Source organism: Rhinolophus sinicus, linkage group LG05 (genome assembly GCF_036562045.2).
Source record: "Rhinolophus sinicus isolate RSC01 linkage group LG05, ASM3656204v1, whole genome shotgun sequence".
In the NCBI taxonomy this organism is placed as follows: Eukaryota; Metazoa; Chordata; class Mammalia; order Chiroptera; family Rhinolophidae; genus Rhinolophus; species Rhinolophus sinicus.
The window spans coordinates 6741431-6765993 of NC_133755.1; the positions used below are offsets into that span (position 1 = coordinate 6741431).

The 24563-nt window shown below is 44.6% G+C and overlaps 1 protein-coding gene across 13 annotated transcripts in view; it reads left to right on the forward strand.

Annotated features, from left to right (window-relative positions):
* LPIN1 (lipin 1) overlaps positions 1-24563 on the forward strand; it is a 111421-nt gene that overhangs the window by 64215 nt on the left and 22643 nt on the right. For 3 of the 13 annotated variants that reach the window (XM_074331696.1, XM_074331700.1, XM_074331705.1), the window contains 12 exons: positions 126-251; positions 2456-2563; positions 5672-5801; positions 7143-7455; positions 8523-8616; positions 9291-9478; positions 11008-11101; positions 11864-11933; positions 15151-15228; positions 15377-15469; positions 18845-18924; positions 24432-24558. In XM_074331696.1, coding sequence (XP_074187797.1) covers positions 126-251; positions 2456-2563; positions 5672-5801; positions 7143-7455; positions 8523-8616; positions 9291-9478; positions 11008-11101; positions 11864-11933; positions 15151-15228; positions 15377-15469; positions 18845-18924; positions 24432-24558 — 1501 coding nt within the window. The remainder of the gene's footprint in view (positions 1-125; positions 252-2455; positions 2564-5671; positions 5802-7142; positions 7456-8522; positions 8617-9290; positions 9479-11007; positions 11102-11863; positions 11934-15150; positions 15229-15376; positions 15470-18844; positions 18925-24431; positions 24559-24563) is intronic. The other 10 variants (XM_019751161.2, XM_074331703.1, XM_019751379.2 and 7 more) reach the window with 6 other exon arrangements.

The following is a 24563-nucleotide window of genomic DNA, read 5'->3' on the forward strand; positions in this document are numbered from 1 at the left end:
GCTCATGTTAATCTCCAAAAGACTTAGAGATAATTAGGAAAAAGTGGAAACTTGGCTTTATCATGAATTTATCACTAGTAATTCTTTAACTTTAATTTTTTTTTTTTTTTTTTTTTTTTAACCAGAACTCTTTCTAGTGATATGCCTCCATTCTTAGAAGACGTTCCTAAGGAAAACCTTTCCCCAGTCATGTCTTTTCCTCAGTCAGCCTCGTACCCTAATTCCGATAGAGAGTGGTCACCCAACTCCAGGTAAGTTGCTGGTTTGTGTGTATGTTAGTCTGTTCGCCTGTCCTGGTCCAGAGGATTTGAAGTCAATAATAGGAAGCATATTTAATAAAATAGTGAAACATAAATAAAATATGAAATTAGTTAGGAACAGAAAAAGTGCAGTTTAGAGTAGGAGGTACGTTACAGGCCAGGATTAAAAACACCGTGTGCAGATCATAAACTTCTTTTAAATACTGAACTGCAGATGTGGCTCTTAGCTCCCCGAGGTGGCAGTGAAAGGAAGCCCCTTGTTGAGTCCCACAGTGCTGTCAACAGGAGAAGACAGGTGACTGAGTCTTTCTGGATACTTATCTCTATAGTAGGATTCAAACACAAAGGTTTGCTTCAGGGGCCACTGAGGACATGTGGGGCTGTTAGAATGATGCCCTTCTCCCGTGCTTATTCGTTCTGCTGAATTCAAGGATATTTAGTTCCCTGAAATGAACTCTCACGTTGGCCTAGACTTCCAGTGTGAGCTGGGAGAGGCAGAGCTGCCAGGTGCAGGTCCCATTCTGAGAGTCCTGAGGCTTTGAATCGGTGGAACCCATGAGACTCTGGGAGCCCTTCTGGGCAGCTTTCAGAACTGGGGAAAGGACAGATCTAAATTGTGCGTTCTCAGTCGGGACGCGACCACCCTCACCAGGTGCAAAAATCTTAGCTATGATAATGGTCTGTGGCCTGTACTAAGCCACAGCACATAAACAAGTGCACAGTACAGGAACAGCATTGACATTTTATGGTGGAGGGAGGGCTCTTAGGGGAAAAAGACTTCAAAATGCTGCGGCTATGTGGTGACCGTGAGAAAGAGGTTGAGAAATAGCGATCTAAGTGATAGTGTGATGTCGTTGGGTTATTCTTATCCCGAATGCACTAGATTTACTTCAGGTTTAAAAATGCAAGGGTAGGAGGCCCCTAGGCATTCTGGCGTGTGCTGTGGAGGCTTCCTGCCTAAAGCTGGTCTCCTGTAAATGCCACTTCTGGTTCCAGTTTGACCAGAGTAATCTAGTTAATGAGACAGCACAGTGAGCAGTGTGTGCTGAGCTTAAGGTTGGAGAAAAATAGATATGTCACATGCCCAGTTTCCAGGAAGTCCTGTGACAATGAATGTCAGTCAACCAGGGTGGCGGTGGGGACCTGTGAAATCCCCTCAATGAGGTTTGTCTGTCTAAAGACCAGTGCTGTCCAACAGAAACATAATACGTACTACCTACCTATGTAAATTAAAATGTTCTAGCACCCATCCTTAGAAAGTAACAAGAAACTGAAAAAATTGACTTTGATGCTATATTTCATTTGACCCGGTAGATCCAAAATATCATTTCAAATAAACTGTTTCCTAAAAAATTATTAATGAGATATGTCATGTTCTCGTTTTCATCTAAAGCCTTTAAAACCATTGTGTATCTCACATGGACAAAACATGTCAGTTTGGACTGGCCACAGTTCATGTACTCAGTAGTCATAGGCAGTCAGTTAGTGGCTGTCCTATCGGACAGTGAAGATGGAAGACCTTTCTAGTACTTCACACATTCTCCTCCGAGGTCTGTGGAGATAAACTCTCAGGAGGGAAAAACACAGTACTTCAGGAAGAAAATAGGTGGAATGTTTAGAAACCACTAATAGGTGGAAAAATCTGTTCAAACACCCTACGTTAATTGAAAGATTTAAAATAAATGTTTTAAACACAACCCTGACTAGGTTTCTCTGTCTTTGGTGGTTCGCTCTATGCAGGCAGAGTAATGACTGCATCAGACTATGAGGATCTGACCACTGTCAAATGCAATTACAAGTTAGGATAAACAGATTTCCATCTTTGGAATCTTGATTTTCTTTAAAGAGACAACTGATAGCACAAATTATCAAATCCTTGGAGTAAGTGGTTTGATTAAGCACGAAATTCTGACCAGAGAAAAACAATCTTTTATGGGCATATGGATGAAATAGAAAGTGAAATGGGTCTTTTTGGCAGTTTCCTGTTTTTGTGGTTAAGAAAATTCATGTTGATTTCTTAGAGATTTCAACATATGGGTTCTCTGCTGTTGTCAAATGCCTAAGTTGGTTCATTTTCTTACAAATGTCATTGTTGAGAGTGGTCCTATAACTTACATGAAATTTCATTTAATTTAATTGACCTACGATTTTTCTTCTTCTTCTTTTTTTTTTAATGTGTATCACGTGGTATCCAGTAGCCTGGTAGATTGCCAAAGGACTCCCCCTCCCGTTGCAGTCGTGGCCGAGGGCGGGCTGTCTAGCTCTTGCCCTCCACAGTCGTCCCACTTCCATGCTTCGGAAAGGTAGCAGGATTACTTTTCCCACTTGGATGTCTTCGATAATGACTATTTTGATCTAACTCTTAAAAATCTATTTTACCATTAACCAAATTACTTATGCAGAAACTGCATATAGAATCTAGGAAATGAAAATTTTGATCTAACCCTTACAAATCTATTTCACTAACCAAATTATTTATGAGGGAAATGCGTATAGATTATTATTATTTTCCTTTCGTTTTAAGCATTTGTAGAGTATTCGATTTTTTTTAAGTACTACATTTGACTCTGGAAATTATAGTTAAACATATAATTCTTCTCCATTCTGCAGTGCTTTGAAAAATAGAATAATGAAATAAAAGTCGGGAGTATGCTCTTTTGTTTTGTGCCCAGGGTGGTTCAACAAATAAGTTTATAAGACTATGTTTTAAGATGTCACTTTAGGGAAATTATTATTACAAATATTTAAATAGCTTCTTAGACTTTCGGAATAATGGAGTCAGATATTTCCACAGCATTTCTAGAACAGAGTTTTGGAGAACAGCATAGGACCGATCTGAAGGTTTAGGATCGTAGGTTTGTGTTTTCATTTGATGCAATGGTCTGAAGTCTGCCCTGTTCCTTCAGTGTTGTCCATGCCCTGACCTGCCTACGTTGTGCTTACGGGATTTACTTGAAAACTGTAGTGAATGAAGCTATGGTTAATTTCTGCATGAGATGCTGGTTTTCTTTTTGATTTTAGAACCAAATCTCATACTTTATTCAGATGTCACGTGTGCAGAAGAAAGGCCATTTTAAAATGAGGCAAATTGAGTTGTGAACAGCTATAACCAGTTTGACTAATAAAGACTGGCAAAAATACTGAAAACTATTATATGGCTAATAAACGCATTATTTGTGAAAATCAGTGACCTTGTAAGCTTACTTTTTTGAACAACCCTTGATCTTAAAAGCCTAATCTTTGATAGTGGGAAATTTTGGAATCATCTTTCTCGTTGGTCACAGTCAGTGTTGGGAATCTTTCCCCTAATTCCCCTTCACCCAGTCTGAATTCCCCCAACGAGCAGTCAGAGTGTACATGTGTATGGTATCCCGACTCCTTTGACAAAGGCTGATATGGCCCAAGGGGCCAGGGAGTGGCATGTGGAATGGGAGAGAGGGGACTTCAGCTTATGATGTTCACAAGGGCTTGGTTCTTGATGAGTATGAATTTGCAGGCCTGACGGCCTCTGTGGAAACTTTCTGAGAGGGTCAGAATGTTAGGGATTCTGGAGCTGGGATTTGCATTCTTCTGGAGCGGGGCTTGGCAGACTACAGCCCGATGGCAAAGAATGCATAACCCACAAAACCTGAAATACCTGTTTTCTGGCCTTTTACAGAAAGAGTTTGCTGATCCCCTACTCCAGAGCAAGCTCAGCTGAAAGGGCTTTACTTAATTTAATGGCAGTGGGTGAGACAGTTTATTGCTCCAATGATTTTATAACCAAATATAGATTATATTTTGTGTGATAAATATCATGGCAGAGCTTTGTAAAGAAATGATTTGAAGTTTGGGCGCAGCACTGGTGAGGGCAGGAAGCGTCTTCCGTGATGACTCGAGGAAGAATGGATTCTGGTTACAGTTGTAGGTACAAAGGACCCTCACTGACGCTTCCGTGTCAGAAAAGCATTGGCCTTTTGAAGAGAAGCCTGTAATTACAGAACAAGAGGAGGCGCGCCCCATATTCCTTCTCATGGGCTGCTTCCGCAAGGGCGGGAAGTGTGTTGGGGGGGGTCCCACTTTGTATGCTCTCAAAGCATGCCATCTCAGGACCCTCTTCTCCAGGCTGACCTCGGGGCCGCACCTGGTGCCATGTAGATGGGCTGGTGGGCAATGACACCAGGGAGGAAGGAACCAGCTAGCATACACCTCAGTGGGAAGGAGATAAAGGCAAGAGCGCCTGGTCCGCTTGGTCCAAATGGCTTGAATTAAGAGATCCAGGATGAATGCAGCCATTATGGGTGCCTATTTGATCGAAGTTATGTATCATCTGTGAGTTCTCCTTGTCCTGACAGCAAAGCCGTATTCAAATGGATTTGCATCTGATTCAGACAGATAGATACATGGGACCAAGCACATCAGTAAGAGGTGGTCTCTGAAAGAAGATGCAAAAGGAAAATTATGGTAGCTTTGTTTCTCAGTGTATTTGAAAACTGTCATCTAATTCTAGAGGAAATGATGCGGGAGAATAAATACATTAAATACAGGGGTAGATATATATTTCTTCATCTGTGTGTTGAGAATACTGTGAGAATTTTGTAGGTCAGCTGATTACTCTTGGCTGCTGACTTTGGACAGAAGTAAGACTTTGTTCATGTCTCAAGATTATAAAGCAGAAAACATAGGGTTGAGAACACAAGTTACAACCACTCAAACGCTGGCCTGAGAATTAAGCATTGTGACGTGTTGTTACTGAAAGAGCCTTAGCAAGTAGGAGCCTTTGAGGCATTCCTGGAAGGTATAATATTTCATAAAATTTCGATTCGGAGGCCCCTGCCACGTTAGCAAGTTTACTTGTAGCGTCTGACATTTGTGGTAAACCTGGCCCATGATGCAATTTCCTGGTTTTCAAAGCCAGTGCAGATGGATACACACTAGTGTCTTAAATATAGAATATAATGCGTGCCTGCCAGAGATGGCCAGGGCCCTTGGGCAGTGTTGGGAAACTTGATTTGGAAATTGAGAATGCAGGAGAGGTGTGCTTGGGTGAGGTGGGGTAAGATGGGTGGTTTTAAGGTAAAAGCAAACTCTTTTTCCTCTCTCTCTCTCTCTCTCTCTCTCTCTCTCTCTCTCTCTCTCTCTCTCTCTTTCTTTCCCCCCAATTTTCTCTCTGTAGTGCTACTTCTCACCTTCTCTATTTGGAATTTGGCAGCAGCTTGGGACAGGGTTACTCATTGGGAGCACCTTCCTCCTGGATGGGCTTTCTGTGGACCCCTGGTGGCCACAGGCGAGACATGTCATGAAGCCACTCTCATAAGGGAATGGTGGCTTGTGTGCATTTTCTGGGCTATTTGAACCATAGAATTTTGGGCCAAAAGTATTTTTAAAAAGTTTTTCTTGCCACTTTAATCACAGACTTGTGTTCCCTTAAGTCCTTCAGGTTCCCGACCTTCAACACCTAAAAGTGATTCAGAATTGGTCAGTAAGTCTGTGGACAGGACGATGCAGAAGAACACCCTAGAAATGCTCTGGCTGTGGGGAGAATTGCCACAAGCTGCAAAAGTAAGTTTTTCCCCCTTCAATTCTACATTACACTGAAGATAGTTTCTAAAAACGTGAAATGGACAGAATGTTTTCTTTCAAGAAATTTTATTTCATATTCTAATGTGTTACAAGAACCTTGAATTATTATATTTCAAGCTGTTTTTTTGTTTGTTTGTTTTAATTTTTACTTATTTTTTTATTGTAAGGCCGTTGGAAGATGCCACAGCCTCTTGTATCCCCAGTAAATGTTTATAATATGAACAAATGAATGAATGAATGAGTGAAGGTCTAAAGCATTCTGTTAAGACTCAAGATGGACAGCTCTTTGGAGAGTAGGTCTGTGGAGGCTGAAATTGTGGATTCATGCCCCTTCTGGGTTATATTTAGCTTTCACAGAAAATGCTGATTTCTCTGCCCACAAGCTATCATGCTGACCCAGTCAAGTATCTTTACAAATTCATGTCATCTGTTGCTAGAGAAATGGCATCAAAGTGTAGACCCATCACTTCTGGAAAAATAGTTCCAACCACAGACCTACTGGGCGTTGCTTTTATTTGTGCTAGAAGCTGTGAAGTCAGATACAGAAATGCATACCCTCTTCCCCATTTCTAACGCACAAAGTGCTCTTTGGGTTTTGTTTGGATGAATCTTTTCCATAACTGGAAACTCCTTGGAGAGATAGAATCAGAAATGCTAATTTCCCACTCATATGAACCAACCACCAAATCTTCACTCATTTACTAACATTTTGGGGGTGAAATAAAACACACATACATAGAAACACCCAGATCATAAGTGTGTAGATCTATAAATTCTCACACTGTGAACAGGACCGTGCGACTTGCGCCCCAGACCCAGAAGCGGGAATTAACCAGCAACTGGGAAGCCGCCCGTCTTTGCAGTTACTGCTCAAACTGACCCCCGCCACAAGGATAGACACAATCTTGACTCCAATGGCAGAGATCAATTTTACAAGATTCATCCTGTTGTTGTATGTAATTGTGGTCAATTTATTCTCATTACTGCAAAATGCCCCCCGTGTGAATCCCCCACCCACCTGATGGACAGGCGGGTTGCTTCCACCCGCTGGCCGTTGCTGCTCTCACTCACTGCTGTTTGGCGGTTCATATTTTATCTGAAAGTTCCTTTGCTTTGGAAGTTTTATTCTTGATTTCTGGGGCCTTGAGCAGGAATGGAAATCACCAAGTGACTCCTGAGGCTTGAGTGTTTCTCTGGAAAATGTGGACAGATTGGCAGATCTGTAATTGGCTAATTGTAGTTCTTTGGTTAACTTTTTCTGTTTGTCGTGCTCTGACTCTCTGTCTGTCTCTCTCTTCCCCCCTCACCTCTTTGATTTAGTCATCTCCATACAAGATGAAAGATTCCAGCCCATTGAGCAGTAGAAAAATCTGTGATAAAATGCACTTTCAGGCCATTCACAGTGAATCTTCCGATGGGTTTAGTGACCAGTCGCCAACATTGGCCGGGGGGCCTCCTGTGCAGCCACTTTTAGAGCCGAACAAGTCTCAGACAGACATGCAGTTTGTGAATGAAGAGGAAATCGAGGCCTTGGGAGCCGCAGCCCAGCCTGTGCCCGCGATGGAAGAACCCAAACCCCTCGCTGCCGGAGTGGGCGCCACAGCAAGCAAGACGGAGTCTCCGAAGAGAAAAGGTGCGGAGGCTGGGGCTCATCTCCTGCTGTGCGAATGTGGTGCTCTGCAAATAATGGTTGTCTCTTCAAAAGTTCAGAACACAAGCAAGGTGGAAACGGAACCGTGCCATCTGTCATGTTCAGTCTGTGCCCTTTTGCTGAATGTATTCATTACGAGAATGTAGCCTTAGAAAATCAGACGTAAAGGGGGCTTTAGGGATTGTGCAGTGACCTTTCTTTTAGCGGCTCCGGGGTGCTGGGATCCAGAAGGGTCATGTCCTTTACAGCGCACTCCAGGGCTCCATAAGAAGCTGATTATTAAGCCAGTCCTGGCCCCATTTCCCTCTGGCACATGAGTCTGTTTCAGTTTCTGTTGATCACATTTCAAATGATCATTTGTTTCTTTGTTTTGCCTGACTCCCCTGCTAGAACATGTGCTCTCTAGGAGATCAAGTCTTTTTGGTTTGGGTTACCATAGTTTTCTCAGTGCTTACAATGGTGCTCGGCACATAGTAGGTGCTCCCTAAACCCTAGTGCGGTGCACACAGGAGTGTGCCTGTCAGCAGTGACGATGGCAAACCTAATCTGTTAGCCACAGTCTTCTCAATTTATGTGAACCAGTGACGTCATTCTCGGCCAGAAGTCAATAGGAAATCTGCAGCCATGGTGCACAGTGACTGACGGCACCGCTTAGGATGCTGTGCTCCAGCGTATTGATGGGGATGTGCTTAATGAAAGCTTTATCATTAGTAATAATAGTAATGGTAAGAATCGTGGTGATCATCTTAATGTGGTGATGGCTTAGTTCATTCAGGCACTTCACAGATGGGGAGCGGAGGCGTAGCAGTTACGTAACTTGATCGAAGTCACGCAGTTGGTGAAGGATGGCACCACATACAGACCCGGTGCCTGCCTCTGCAGTGTTGCCGCGCTGCTGACGACTTCTGCCAGTGGGGTTCTGGGGCCAGTTTGGGCACTTCCGAGCAAATTTGCACACCGCGCTTAAAGGCTCTTTCTAGAGACACTCAGAAGTCCATGGGTTGTTTCTGGAAGAGCGGCGTTCTGACTGGGCCCCTTTGCTCTTGCAGACAAACGGAGCAGGCACCTTGGGGCTGATGGTGTCTACCTGGATGACCTCACAGACATGGATCCCGAAGTGGCTGCCCTGTATTTTCCCAAAAAGTAACATTTCCTTTTATTCCTCGTATCATTTTCTACAATCTGAATAGTTGTCTGTGTGGGGCCACTTTTTCCTTCTATTCGATTAGAAAGGAAGAAAAGGCAGTGGGAGGATGCCATATTGCTGTGAAAAGCAACCCGGAAAAACGGACTTTCTGTAGATGTCAGCGTGTGGGTATCTCTGTGTGGCTGGCTTTCCGTGTTCTGAACAGGAACGCAGGCAAAAGGCCAGCACCCCTGATGACACTGAGTTTATGTCGCAGGGTCACTAGCCCACAACCAAAACCAGAGGCAAAAAGCTGGTCAGCGCTCTGTTCTTTCCCTCTCTAAGAGGTGTCTCCATTTTCGGTTCTCCAGGGATTTGTAGGGAGCGCCAGCTCCTTGGAGGGTGAAAGCGCAGAACTGTGGCCTCTTAGGACAGTGTGTTTTCTCTTCAGTTCATTTCACATGGGTTTGGGAGGAGCTACAGGGGATGTAATAGGCAAAAGATAGTTTTCTCTCCTAAGGTAATTCATGTAACTTGTCTCTGTTTGTCATGATGCTTTAATGAAAAGTCTGTCCTAGGATGAAATCATTTGCTACTCTGAGGGGTAGCAGATTGCTGGAGTCATGTGATGTCTGTGTGAGACCCAGACAAGGAGAATCCTCAGAACACCTTACTCTCTTACTCCTTCCAGTGGAGATCCTTCTGGGATTCCCAAACCTGCAGACAACGGAGCCCGGTCAGCCAACCAGTCCCCACAGTCCATGGGTAGCTCTGGCATTGACAGTGGCGTGGAGAGCACCTCAGATGGCCTCAGGGACCTGCCATCCATCGCCATCTCGCTCTGCGGGGGCCTCAGTGACAACAGGGAGATAACCAAAGGTACAGCGCCAGGCATGGGAGCTGGTTTTCAGGCCGAGCGCGCCCTCTTGTGGCAACTGGTCGGAACGTCCAGAAGCTTGGGCTTCTGTGCTTCCTTCATGTCAGAAGTCGCTTTCACTTGTGTGGTTAGTGACGGAACAAGTGACTCATCATTGCTCATGACCTACTTGTTGCTGGCTTGCACTTGGCTGACCTCAGGGTTCTGTTGTTCACACATGGCTTCAGGCAATAGCAGGGCCATCGGGGCCGCTCATCGTTAGGCATGTTTGCTGAGCATGGTGTGTGTCCCCTGGCCACATGCCAGTCCTGCAGATGTGGAGGAGCATGCGTCCCGGTGGGGACAGTAGGATGATGACATACAGTGCATTGGAAGGGTGCAAGAGTGCTGTGGGGTCTTGGGGGAGGGAGGGACCTCTGTGAGTCCAGGGATGCTTTCCAACTGGATCTGAAGGGTGCTCTGAGGGGTGGCCTAGGGGGAGAGTGACTTCATAGCACCCATCATATTTGTAAAGTGATTCCCCAGTGTCTCATGATGGTCACGTGGTGAGGTGGCCCAAGACCCCTAGTCAGTGCACCCAGTCATTCCCAACTCAGATTCCCCGAGGAGACCTGGCTGTCCTTCCACCCCTCCCACCTCCACTGTTCTCTCTTTTTCATCCCTCCCACCCTGCAATGGTCTGAATCTCTAGCAGGGAATGGGGTAAAGTCATGCCTTTCTTACCCCTGCCACTCATGAGCCCCACCTCGCCTTCCTGCCCCGAGATGCCATCCTGGACTCCTGTCTCCACCCTGACGTCCCTTCGAGGCTTTGTGAATTTCTTTACTTGCAAAGACTCGGGCCCTTATCCTGGCGCCTGGACCAGCTAACCCATCACCCTGATGATGAAGAACTGAAACAAGGCTGCCTCCTGACCCTGTGGCCTTCTCGCCGCTCTAAGTGTGGTGGGGCTGGGTCAGCGGCTGGGCCTCGTGCCGCCCTCCGCACTTTCTGTAGGTGACAGTGGTCAGAATCCCACCTGCTGACACTGAGTGAGGCCTTTTTCAGGCAGGACACTGCACCTTCCATTCACAACCTCATCCATCCCCACAGCCACCGAGGAAGTGGGCATGGCTGTTATCCCCAGATGTGACAGATGACGGAACTGAGGCTTGGGGAGATTAATCACTTGCCCAAGGTTACAACAGTAAATGTGACTTAGACCCAGGTCTCCTGGTTTCTGAGCCTTGCTTACTGTTCATCTGTTTCCTGTGTTTCCCACACACCTGCCCCTGCGTAAATGTGTGTGCCCTAACTAAGGACACACTCCCCACACCCGCAGATGCCCAGCCTCCCTTCATTTCTGCATAGACACTGCCCCCAAACAAACTGAAGCCCACTTTACAAATACATTTTAAGAATTAGCTGCACAGGTGGAATGTATAAACTCTTAAGAAAATTTACCTATAGACATGAGCAAGTGAAAATAGGCCTATTTTTTGAACCACATTTTCTTTATGTTTTCCCCTCTCCCCCACGCTTGCTTTCACAGATGCATTTCTGGAGCAAGCCGTGTCATATCAACAGTTTGTGGACAACCCTGCCCTCATTGATGACCCCAATCTTGTGGTAAAGATCGGGAATAAGTAAGTTTCTCTTGAAAGTCATTTTGGCCGTTTGGCCGTCGCACGATACCCTGTCAGGTTCAGTTTTTCAAATACAGAGACCTAGACGACCTTAGAAATCATTTTATATATTTATATTTTGTAACCTTTTCAAAAATTGACTGCTGTCACTATTGACAGAAGACTGCATTATTGTACAGTGGGTTGGTAGGCTGACATCAGTGACGATTCAGCTTGTAGATTTTAATGTTCATCTGTGCTGGATTTTCTACCCACCATGTCGCGTCACGGGCTTGTAGGACTTAGGCCCGGATTGCCCTCGGATGTGACAGAGTAGACGGTGGCTCCGGCCCTTGGAACTTCCTTTGTGTGAGCTCAGGGGATGTGTAGGTGTTTTTGTAGACTGCCGACACACTTTTCTCCCTAAGAGGCAGTCATGGATGTTTATGTATTCCCTTGGGGTAGCTCGTTGCCTTTCCCTGAAGTGTGGCAAGACAGGCCATAGGCACATTGGTGGCTCCAGACACATGGAGCTTGGGCTGCTCTCCGGCGGCCTGCAGGGCTCTCCCGCTACGTCTGCCCGGACGGCTGCTTGGCCCGTCAGTGGGGTCACTGCAGGGTTAGCTGGACAGGGGCCCATGCAAGGGTGGGACATGTCAGGGAGGGCGAGGGGTGCTGACAAAGTATTGGGCTCATTAAGGACCAGACTGGAATTCCAAAGCTTTCCATGAGGTTTCAGGCTGAGCCTTGGTCTTTTGACATTTATTTTATTGTTTTATGTAGATACTATAACTGGACAACAGCAGCACCGCTGCTCCTGGCGATGCAAGCTTTCCAGAAACCTTTGCCAAAGGTGAGCTCTAACATGAGAAAGAAAAATGATGGACAGATCTATGTGGGTGCTCGGAATTTCAATTTTTATTATTTTTTTTAAGAACCACAAAGTTAATTACACTGTGCTCTTTGGAAGTTCATGAGTATAGATGTCAGGGGTTTCGAATCTGTCTCGCTTGCGTCTCTGGCACCTTGAATGTCCGTCCCCCTCCTGCTCATCAAGGCAAAACCCCCCAGTCCTGGCACTGCCACCAAGTCCTCCTGCCTCCTCTGGGCTTCCTTTCTCAACACCTGCCGTGCTAGGGACACAAGTGCAGGCAGAGCAGATGGATGCCCAGGTGTCAGAGCCCAGGGATGACGAGGGGAGGGGTAGGGACGCAGCACGCCAGATGCCCTCGTCAGGCGTGGCTCAGCCAGGAAACAAGCCCCATGAGTGCCGGGCCTGGGCAGCTCCTGGCTGCACCTGAGAGCCGGTGAGTGGCTGTGACGGGGAGGGTGACTTGGCCGGGGCTCCCCAGCAGCCACTGCTCTCATCCTCCTCCTGACGACTCACTAGACACTCGCCTGGAATTGTTTGTTTTTTCAATGCTGTGTCTTCCTACACGTTCTTTTCGCTGCAGAGTCCATGTCTTACACACGTATCCTTTGCACACTTAGCAAGTGCTTTGTGCTGCTCTGGATGTTGTAGTCTGTCAGATAACCCTGATGTCTGAGGTTCTGGAAAGTCTGATTTGATTGTGTTTAGTGTATGCTCACTTGGGGGTGTGCACACGTGTGTGTGGGTGTGTCTGTTGGGATTTGGGGATTGTGACCTCATTTTGGGGGTACTTTATTTGTAAGTATTGTCTGTGCCCTGGGTGGAGGGCATGCTTTTCCACATGGGTTTTGTTTTGCCCCTGCTAGCTGCCTGGTATCCATGGCCTGGGACAAATTTTTGCATTACATGTTTCAACTCTTACAAATCAGAGAAAAGGCCGGTGCAATGGAAATATTGTTAAAGGATTTAGTTCACAGAAAAGGAAATACACACGGCTCCTAGACATAAAGAAATCCATCCTAATCTTTTTACAAGTTGTCAATAATTTTTTTGACTTTATGGTATTTACCTAATTTGTAATTATTTTTATGTGTAGAAATTTTCAGTCTTTTACAACTGTTGGGTTTTGTGTCACACTTGACATGGCCCTGCTTCCCATTTCCAAACCTTTGGAAAATGTGCCCTGTCTCTTCTTCAAGTACTTTCTTAAATCCTTGATCTATCCAGATTGTATTTTGAGAGTAATGGGGGAGGTACCCGGAACCAAATCAATTTTTTCTTAGCTGGTTATTGAATCAGTATTCTTTGGTTGCAGGAAACATAGTGACTACAAGTAGCTTAAATAATAGGGGGTATTATTGTACATAATGAAAATCTTAGAGGTTGGTAGTTCCCGGCGTGATGAATTTGGGTTAGCTTCTCTGTGATTTTCTTGACTTTCCCTTCATGATCACAAGATGACTATTCTACACATTAACTCCTCATACAACCAAATCCAAAATAGGAAGGATGGAGACAGACTTCTCACATTTCATTGGTCACAACTTGGTCACATGACCACCCCCAAACCAGTTGGCAAAACAGTGGGATGACTATGAATGGTGTAAACCAATTGAGGTTCAGCCTCTGGAATTAAGCCTGCCCTACTGGAATATATTGTAGTCTGATTCTTAAACAGAGTTTTGGATGTGTTGGGAAGGAAGGAAGGAAAGAAGAAAGGAAGGAAGGAGATGATGTACCCATAGAGGCAACTAACAGGTTGGCACACTGTGTTTCCCCAAAAATAAGACCTAGCCGGCCCATCAGCTCTAATGCATCTTTTGGAACAAAGATTAATATAAGACCCGGTCTTACTTTAATATAATATAAGACCCGGTCTTACTTTAATATAATATAAGACCCAGCCTTATAATATAATACGAGACTGGGTCTTATATTAATTTTTGCTCCAAAAGACGCATTAGAGCTGATGGTCCGGCTAGGCCTTATTTTTGGGGAAACACGGTAGCTCCCTAATTATCCCAGTACCTTTCATTATTAGAAAACTCCTGCCCCCACTGACAGGCATTTACACCTTTATCATCTTTTATATTTCTCTATGCATTTAGATTTATTTTTGGACTTTGTCTTCTGTGCCATTAATATGTTTATTCATGTATGAACTCTGCATTCTTTTAATTATTATAGTTTTAAATATATTTTAATATTTAGTAAGGCTTGTGCCTTCTTATTACTCTTCTATCTGAGGATTTTCTTGGCTATTTTTGTTTGTTTTTCCAATGAACATCAGAATCAGTTTGTCTAGGTTTTTTTATTTTTATTTTTATTGGAGTTCTATTACATTTATGGATGAATTAGGAACAAGGTAATTGACATTTTTATGGATTGTTCTATTTGTGAATAGGGTATGTATGGTTTGTATTTTAGTGTATGCAGGATTTCCCTTGTGTCAGGTAGGGATGTTTTAAATGGTAAAAAGCACACTGCAGGCTAAATATGTGAATTATTTATCTTTCCACTTACCTGCAACCTATTTGGTTGAAACTCTAATTTTTTTTTTTTAAGGAGAGTGCAGGCCACAGTGGACTATGCGAGGATTGAACCAGCGCATGGTTCAATCAGTTATTAGAACCAGTTATTAGCACCACGCTCTAACCAACTGAGCTAAATGGCCACCCCAGATCTTTCTTTCATTATTAGCTGATATGTCAGCTCCCTGATAGTTCTACAAACCAAGGAGAGAAAATTAGATAACATTTACCTTGGTACTGGAATTAGCCTCAAGATAGATATTTTGTTCTTTGAAAATACTTAGAAAATTAGTAGTTAATATTTAATCTTCCCCCCATCAAACTTCCATTTATTTAGGGCAAGTGTATGAATTTTCTTTTTAACACTTGAGATTTTTAAATGCATCTGTTAATGTTCAGTTTTTCAAAATTTGGGAATTTACATTTACTAAAAACATCCTGTGCATTTTACCTTTTGTTTAAGACTCTTTTACCCTATACCCCATATTAATCATTTCATTTTTTATTTTATAATCATCATATTGATAGTAACAATATCATAACCAGTAAGCCACTTTAATTGGAAAACTTCTGGTCTTACTAATCACTAATGATTTTCAATGCTTTCTTTTTTTTGTTGTTATATTTTTGTTGTTGTTGTTTGTTTATTCCTTTAACATCTTTTTAAGTCTTCATGCTTAAGTTACCTTAATGTAGTTTTGGATGCCATTAGGTTTTGCTTCTCAAAAATTTTTAATTCGCACATAGTATGTTGTGTTTTCTCTTGATTATTATTATTTTTTTTTATTGTTTGTAATCTTACTTTAATTTGCATGTGTGTGTCTTTTGGTTTGAATGTGCTGAGTTGATCTTTTTTTTTGTTCCATTATTTATGTTACCATACATTTAAAACAGGCCACTGTGGAATCTATCATGAGGGATAAGATGCCCAGAAAGGGAGGAAGATGGTGGTTTTCATGGAGGGGAAGAAATACCACAATCAAGGAGGTAAGCGTGGAAAACAATAGAGTGTTTCTACTTAGCTCAGTAAATTTTGGCGTTGTGTAGTGGAGTTTTTCAAGCTGTTAATGTCAGAGAAATAAGCATAAGCCATAACACAGAGTTTGCAGGAGCCAGCTCTGCCCCAAAATGGGGAAGGGCATCAGAGTATGTGAGGAAGGTAGAGAAGAAGGATCTGGAAAGCTGAGCAGAGAGCTGGGCTCCGTTTCCTTGCTCCGTTACCTCTTAGCTCAGAGACCATGGTCCAGTCACTCTTCCTCTGGAATGGTTCTTCGTCTGTAAAAAGGAGGCATTCGACCTGATAGTTTAAATTGTTATTATTTTTTTAAGTTAAATATTTTCCTTCTGCTTGTGAGGATGATTTTAGTGAGGTACACTTACAACCGTAGACTAATTCTCATTAGTCATTTCACTTAAGTGGCATGTCTAAATGTACATGGCTCTGGTTTCCGTTTTCTATAAATGCCTATACGTTTTTTCAGATCTATGTCTACCTCCCAACCTATTTCTTGAAGCATTTTCTTTGCTTGACTCCATGCCACTATGTCCACCTGGCTTTCCTCCTCTGGCTTAGTCTCCATAAGGGGCTCTGCGAGGGCTGCCCTGCCTTCTCTTCTTTTTGCCTACTTTTCCCTCGGCAGCCTCAGCCATGCCCATGCGATGACTCCATTTTTATTTCCAAGCCAGACATTCTTTTGTATTCTATGTCCATTTATCAAATCGTCAACTAGACGGACATCTCCATGTGTCTGCTTCACTTCAAGGGATCCACACTTGTCATTTCTAAAATTGAATTCACAATTTTCTTGTGAATTCCTCCATTGGACCATCATCAGAAAATGGTGCCACTGTCCATCCGTAGGCTAGACACTTCCTTACGCTAGATATTTCTTTTTCCTCGCTCCTCATATTCAGTCCGTCTCTGAGGCTTATCAATTTGTCATCGTAACTATTTCTCAGATTTTCCTTTTCTCTTCAGCTTCACGCCCACAGATCTAACCTACCGTTATTTCTCCCAGGATCACTTCCAAGTGGACTGTTCGTATCCGTTCTTCCCGTCTTCATTCTCTATACTGTAGTTATACTGGTCTATTTAGGGTACTGGTCCAGTTTATGTTGTTCCTTGCTTACAGCATTTTAGGGGGTTCCCAGGGTTCTCATAATCAAGGCCAGTATCCTTAACATGGTCACAGGACTTGTGTACCCTAGTCCCCGCCTCCCTCTCTAGCCTCATCTTTTGCCATGTTCCCCCTGCCCTCTGTACTTTAGCTTCACTGGCTGAAAGTACACGCTACCCCAGGACCTTTGCATATGGTGTTTTCTCTGTCTGGTGCTCTTAGGATCCCTCTCATATCTCTTCACTTAATTAACCAGCATCTCAAACGTCCCTTTCTCTGCAGATTAGCCTGGTCTGCTGTTCTCTGTTCTCCTATCTCTGCCTGGGAATTTTTCCTTCATGAACTTTGCCAGAGTTTATAATTATATACATATTAGTTTGACTGTTTGATTAATATCTCTTTTCCCTTCAGACCCCACAGTCCATGAAGGCCGAGACCATGTGTGGCTTTGATCCCTGAGTTCTCCCTGATGTCCATATTGGACATGGAGCAGGGGTTCAGCGAATATTTGTTGAGGGAATGCTGGTTACTTTTGGAATGTAGTAGGAAGAAACACCAAGGACAACAGTCAAGTTGGTTATTATAATAGTAAAAGAAACCCCAGTGAGCTCAATTTATTTATTTATTCCATTAGTTCAAAGGGAAAAAGTCTGTTGGAAGGTTTTTATCAAGATAAAATGGTTCTTTCACATTTTCTGTTAGCCTACCTGAGTTTTTCAGGTTCCCTTATTAGGGAGTATAATGTTCTAGAATTTAGGCAGAAGTCTATTTCAAAGACCTATTTATTATGGAATAGTCAGATTCTCACCAGTTTGAACTAAGGGGAATGCCAGCATGAAATAAGGAACAGTTATGAAATTAAATATTTCATAAAAAACCTGAAATACATTTATTTCATATATATATATATATGTATATCTAAGAGCACTAGACAGAGTGATGAATGTTGTTGATTAACACTAGCATTTTTAACATCTGATAAAGAATTGTTAGAAGTGGTGGCTAAGTTACCTGCCTCAATAAATAACTTAAACATTACCCGGCATGTTATCACATCAATTACTTGTGTGCTTATAAAAAGCTAAAGAATATTTGAAAATAGTTGTCCTCATCATATGTTAAGATAGTCATCCTGTTATATTGTTTATATCATTCATTTTCTTTATTAATATTAAAAACTTCCCGACCTAACTACCTCCTGACCAAACAACCATAAATAATGAGGTTAATTGTATATCCTTTGTCCATTGACACTTGTGTCTGGCCTCTGATGGCTTCCCGTGGCCCCTGGGGGTGGTGGTGTCTTGCTCCTCCCTTGTCTGCTGTGGGCTGGGCTCTGTGCTGACGGGCCGGGTTCTGTGCTGACGTGTACTGTTTCCCCGAAAATAAGACCTAGCTGGACAATCAGCTCTAATGTGTCTTTTGGAGCAAAAATTAATATAAGACCCGGTATATTATATTATGTTATATTATATTATATTATATTATATTATATTATATTATATTATATTATATTATATTAATTATATAAGACCCGGTCTTATCATAGTAAGATAAGACCGGCCTTATATTAAGTTTTACTCCAAAAGACACATTAGAGCTGATTGTCTGGTTAGGTGTTATTTTTAGGGAAACACGTTAGCATCTCTGTAGCCCTCACAGCAGCGTTAGGGGATGGACATTATCACCCCCGTTTCACAGGTGAGGAAATAAGGCTCTGAAAGATTCCATGACCTGCCCAAGGATCTCAAGCGTGAGCAGCAGGACTGAGCCCGGATCTCTCAGAATTCCAAAGCTCTTTCTAGTACCTCAGAGGAGCATTTGCTATTAAAAGTATGTGGTATTGAGAAAGAGAGAATGCATCCACATTTTCCCAAGCAAAATATGGTGTGAAAATATTTTCAGGCATTTCTATCAGCAGCTATAAGAAAATATTTTGAAAGCCCTTGGGTATCCAAGCAGCCCTTGATCAACCATTTGCATAAGCTACAGTGATTATGAAGTTTGGTTTGGTGCCACAAACACTTAAGGAAAACAGACTCATTTCTGTCCAAAATATTTCTCAGCTTAATTGTATACTTTTAAGCCAAGGAGTGGCAGGGCCCTGCCTTCCCTGGGGGTTGTGCTTTTGGGGAAGGCAGTTGGGTCCCTGCCGTAGGCTTTGGGGAGCCCATCGTGAAACCCCAGCTATTGTGCAGGTGCTTCTCTGTGGCACACCCCGACTCCTTCTCGTCTTCTTCTCCAGGAAAGTAAGCCGGAGCAGTGCTTGGCTGGAAAGAGTCACAATACTGGGGAGCAGCCGTCACAGCTCAGCATGGCCACCAGGTACAGTGCAAGTCCACCTGGGGTGCGGCAGCTCCTTTCTGTGTCCAAGGTCATGGCCCAGACCCGGCAGATGCCGATAGGATTCACCGAACAGCTCCCACCTGGGACCCACGTGCACCTGGGTGGCAGACCTGGGTTCCAGCCCTGGCTCTGTCATTTACTCAATGACCTGGAGCAGTTTAACTTGGTTTCCCACTAATCAAATGGAGGCAGTCGCTCCCTTAGGTATTTAATTTTCAAAGTAATTATGAGACTCAAGTGAGATAATGTAACCAGAGCGCTTCGCATGGTGTTGGCATGTGACAGCCGTCAGTATAGAGAAGAAGTAGTAATAATAACGGTGATGATTAACACTAGCGTTAATAGCAGAATGGACATAAGTTTTCCTTCTGAAGAAACTTGCCCCTCTCTGTAGTTTAAATACTTCCTGGGACTTATGTTGCTACTTTTCTAAGTATTGATATAGACTCATATGAACTTGGCATAGGAGACATTAGGTTTTGATAACACTGATCAACGTTTGCAGGGTTTCGTCTTCAGGTTAATCTATTTGTATGGGATTTTGGGGGTAGCCATACTCTGAAGGCAATGCCATCACCCACTAATTATGACGTTGCTGCTACTGTGTTTCCCAGAAAATAAGACCTAGCCAGACAATCAACTCTAATGCATCTTTTGGAGCAAAAATTAGGATAAGACCCAGTCTTATTTTACTATAGTATAAGACTGGGTCTTATATAATATGTTATGATATGATATGATATGATATATAATATAATACCAGGTCTTACATTATTTTTGCTCCAAAAGATGTTAGAGCTGATTGTCCGGCTAGGTCTTATTTTCGGGGAAACACGGTATGTACGGACCCTGAGTGAGCAAATGCATACCTTTTACATATTACCTCTCCTTCACGCTGTTTCTGTGCTTAAGAAACCCAGGATTGCATTTCTTATTTAGCAGACAGAAAATGCTAACAAATTAATTGAAGGCAAGATGTGTATCTTAATCACTTTTGTACCTTGGAGGCCAAACCAGTGCCTGGCCCAGTAGGTGTTGCGTGGATCTTGTTGAGCTATTACTGAACTGAGGAGATTGTCCCAATATATTGTGGATTTGTAGGAGGGGGGCGTTCGATTCCAAGTCCTCAGACTGCTGGCCAAAGCTCTCTATCTTAAACTATTTTGTTTCTAGAATTCACTGTTGGAAATATGTGTAGGAACCCGGGGTAGGTGGCAAGCAGGAAACAATCTGATTTCTCTGTTGTTCTCTGTGGAGAAGAGTGTGCAGGTCCAGATACAACTGTTTTTGAAGATGACCTTAAGTGGCCCTGTGCACTCTTGGTGGGAATGTTGGCGGGGGACGCCCTTTCTGTTCTCCTGGGGGACGTCCTGGTCCTCCAGCTGCCCCTGAGCCCCTGCCTATCTGCACGCCACAGGGGAGCAGGGTTGACAGATCTTGTGGTCCATTTTCCCTTCCTCCTGCATCGCACGCTCATGTCTGGGGAAGGGCTCTCGAGCATGATTATTTGGATACTTTCCCAGCAAGAATTTTGAGTTTGGCTTTGAGTGGTCTTGGAAGGGAGATGGCAGGTGTGTTCAGGATGGGAGCACAGGATAAGAACCTGCAGTCCTTCGAAGCGATATATTAAGCATGAGATTTTCAGTAAGTGGCTGTTTACTGCTACTAGAGGGAAGCAGCAGGCTTGGAGTCGGGAAGACCTGGTTGGGAATCCTGGCTTCACGCAAGCTGCTTACTGTGTCTGAGCAAAGGAACAAGTATACTATTCCTGCCTGGAGCAGCCGGGCTGGGGGAAAGCTGCACAGGAGACTGTCAAGATCATGAGAGGGGACATGAGCAAAGACGCAAACCTGCCCGAAGCAGTTTAAACCAGCGCTTTAGCTGCACAAGGAACGTCCTGCTCTCCTGGAATTCTTTTTAAGAACTCTGTCCTGGCAGTAATTTCCAAACACGAGAGGTAGCACAGGCAAGACGTAAGAGAAGGGACTTTGTCAACCTTCTGTGTATGACCTTTGGCGACTTCGTCAACCCCTCACTCAGTGTGTCTTCCTTCATTTGTGAAAGGGGGATGAGAAGGACCCCAACACTGCAGATGTTGGCTCATTTAACCCCCACAACAGCTTCACGGGGAAAGAGATCTGGAATGTTAAGCCCAACAGACCCCAGGGGATGTGCCTGCAGAGGCTGCGTGGGAAGTCGGGAAACTGGCTCTGTGGTGACCTGGAGGACCCGTGCTCGTCCTAACCAAGCAGTTTCAAATGTTTTAAGATGCAGTCCGAGGTGTGGCCCACCATGGGACATCTGCCAATTTCTGCGCGCAATCTGCCCATCTTTGACCTAGAGGAAGATGGGCCTGAGGCGGGAAGAGGTTGAAAGGGGACGGAACATGATGACAGATGCTGCAAGGCCCGGCACACTGTGGGCCTGGTGCCACCACTGTTATTCTTCCCTGTTCCCGCAGCGGCCTGGAGGGTCCGCGATGACGCTGGGTGGGCTCAAGGCGGGGGCACAGCAAGACACTTCTGCAGCTCTTCCCAAGTTGGGACACCAGCTGGCGTGGTTTATTTGAAGCGTTTTGGATTTTCTTACTGCCTGATACAATCCTACTCAATGTTGACAAAAATGCTTTTCTCAGTTAAATAGTTTAAATCATCATGCTGAATTAGTCACATGACACCTCTTTATTAAACCTGAAAAAGGGAGAATGACTCTTGTAAAAAGGAATTGAGATTCTGAAAAGTTTTAACATAAAGTTCTTGTTGAGAAATGTAAATCTTTTAATTTTTACTGGCATCTTAGACTTTTAGTCTCCTAATTAGATTCATACAGTTGACTAAAAAAAAAAAAGGTGTAGGAGTACTTTCCTAATTGACAGACTTGATTGACAGGACAGTCCCTGAAGTCTCATAATTGAGCAAACAGCTTGTCACCATACAAATCATTAAAATACCATTTGAAAAACGTACACTGTGACAAGTGCTAGCTTAGACGTTCACAGCTATAGGCTTTCAAGCGAGATGAGCCCTTTTGTTTTGTGGCTTCTTGCAGATGCTGTAAAGTGAGCAACATTTAATGAGCCGTTGCGAGAGTGGGGTAGGGAGGGGGGGCTCGGGCGGGAGCCAGGTCGTTCCACATGGGGTGGCAAGTCCACAAATGACCGTATACTCGTCCTCAGCTGGAACGACCAGCAGCCCAGTGTGTCAGTCTCGTTTTAGTTCTTGTATCTGTGTTTTCCTTTCTGTGTTCCTGCAAACATGGCATGCTGCACAGTTTTAGAATTCTTTTTTTTTTAAGCAGCAGATGGAATAACAGCAATTCCTGCTTGCTCCCGCACCCGACCAGCAGAGGCACACATCAGTCTGTTGTCACTAGGAGCTCTAGTTCGCATTTGGATCTCATTTCACTCCAAACTGTTTGGATGGAACATAAACATTTTCCGATTCAGTGAGGGGCCTGGAGCCTCGTCTCCTTCTGGTTCCCACCCAGGCGCTTGTCAGGCCGATGGGCTCCCGGACTGTGTCTTCCCGTCTGTCTGAAAGCCTCTGGGTTGTTGGTTCAGAAGGACCAGCATTGTTCATAGGCTCCGTGGGGGTCGGAATTGGACAGGACTCCTGTTGGAACATGTCATATTCCAGATGAGCCACTGAGGCCCAGAGAGGAATCTCAGGTTGCGAGGCCTTTCCTGGGCCTCGTGTCTCCCGGGCCGGCTCCTTACAGGCTGTCTGACTGCATCCATGCATCTGGAATTTTTTGCTGAGTGGGATGCAGTTTGTTTTTCTGCATTTTAAGATAAGAAAATCAGGGCTGAAAGAAAAGACGTGCTTTGTGCTAGGTAACACAGCCTGAAGTTCCTGTGGCCTTCAAACCTGGGTTTCTCAGATTAACTGCTATGCCGTTTTTCATTCTCCATGAAATCAGTGGCAATGTCATGGGTGTGGATTCACCCACGTGTGGCTTAGCCCTGCCGCAGACCAACCAGGATTCTAACCTGCGGCTCATTCACAGGGCTGTGTCCGGCGTGGCCAAGTCTGTGAATCCAGCCCAATCGTTCTGGGCAGCTCCCAGGCCTTCTGTCCAGCTGCTCCTGTGGCGCCCTCTGCTTTCCTTTCGTAGCACTGGTCCTGCTGTGTTGTGACCATGCAGACGAAAGCCCTGGTAGAGTCAGGGCCAGGTTCTTTGCTGTATGGTCAACACCCAGCACAGTGCACATGACTGTTGGTTCAATGAGCTCCAGTTCACCAGCCCGCAGCCCACAGGCTGCCTCTCCTGGGCCCCCAGGGGCGGGTCCTTATGGAGGGGCAGCTCATTCTCCACACGGGGAGAGGTGGTAGAAATAACAGAAGCGGGCTGTGGTGTCACGGAGTCCTCGCTCACTCTCCCCTACTTTGGGGCAGTATTGCATTGTAGGAACTGCTTCTGGAATGAACACACATGGAGGACGACAGCAACAGGTTGCAGAGGAGGTAGCTGACAATTTTGCAGTAGAAGGGAAGGGAGGCAAGGGGAAAACAGGAGGCCAGAGGGTAAGGACGTTAGCACTAAGGAAGAGCTCATAAGAAGACATCTCCTGTGTACGCATACAAGTCTTGCATATAGGGATGTGCCGGAAGGAAGCTTTGCAGAAAGGCGTGTCCCCGAGGGGGTAGAATATGCCTGCTTGGGGGCCACTCAGCCTTTTCCACTTAGCCTAACAAACATTTATTAAGCACTTTGTACGAGTTAAGGCATTTTTAAAGATAATGGTCCTGGGAAGCAGAGCTGATATTGTTGGGTTGAGGATTAAAATCCACAGCAGGATTTTAATCTAGGGAACAACTAATTACTGATATGCTTTATATGCGCTATTTAAAGAAAATGAGTCTGCTTCCCACCTGCACCTCTCAGCCCCGCCAGCAAACGGGAAAGTCTAGAGGAGCCAGAAGCCTTGGCCTTGGATTCGGTGCCAGCTGGTCAGAGGCAGCCCTTGCTCACAGGGCAGCCTGCTCAGGGGCTTGGGGAGGGTTGGTGAACCGTCCTGGTCTGCTCTGGCACCCTCTGGCGAGTCCTAGAGTGCCCTCGTTGTTTGGAATTGTGGATTTGGAGAGGAAGACACAGGGTGCTGCTCGGTCAGACATGTGGAAATGTGGGCTCCTCGTGCTTGGCCCGCAGAAGGGGAGGAGAACGTTGTGAGCGTCCTTCTAGGCAAGGAGGGACTCAACCCTTCTCATCAGGAAGGGGAGCCTCTTGGTTTAAAATAGAGTGATGATAGCTTGTAAATAGGGAAGTGAAGGAGGAGAGGCAGCCCCAGCTGAATAATGCAAGAGCTTTATGAATGGGAATTTAGTGCGAGTTCATTGATAAATGTAAGGGCAGATGGTAAATGACCACCCAGGAGGCAGTGCTCAGGAGAGAACCCGTTGGCTCCGTCATTGATTCCGGCCTAATGCATTTTTAATGGCTACCCAGATGCATTTCCTAATTGGTGACTACGTCACTGTGTGTTCTAGAATAAAGCATGAATCATCCTCCAGTGATGAAGAGCATGCAGCTGCCAAGCCATCAAGTGCAAACCACCTCCCTCTGTTGTCCAACGTCAGCTACAAGAAGACCCTCCGGCTCACCTCAGAGCAGCTGGTGAG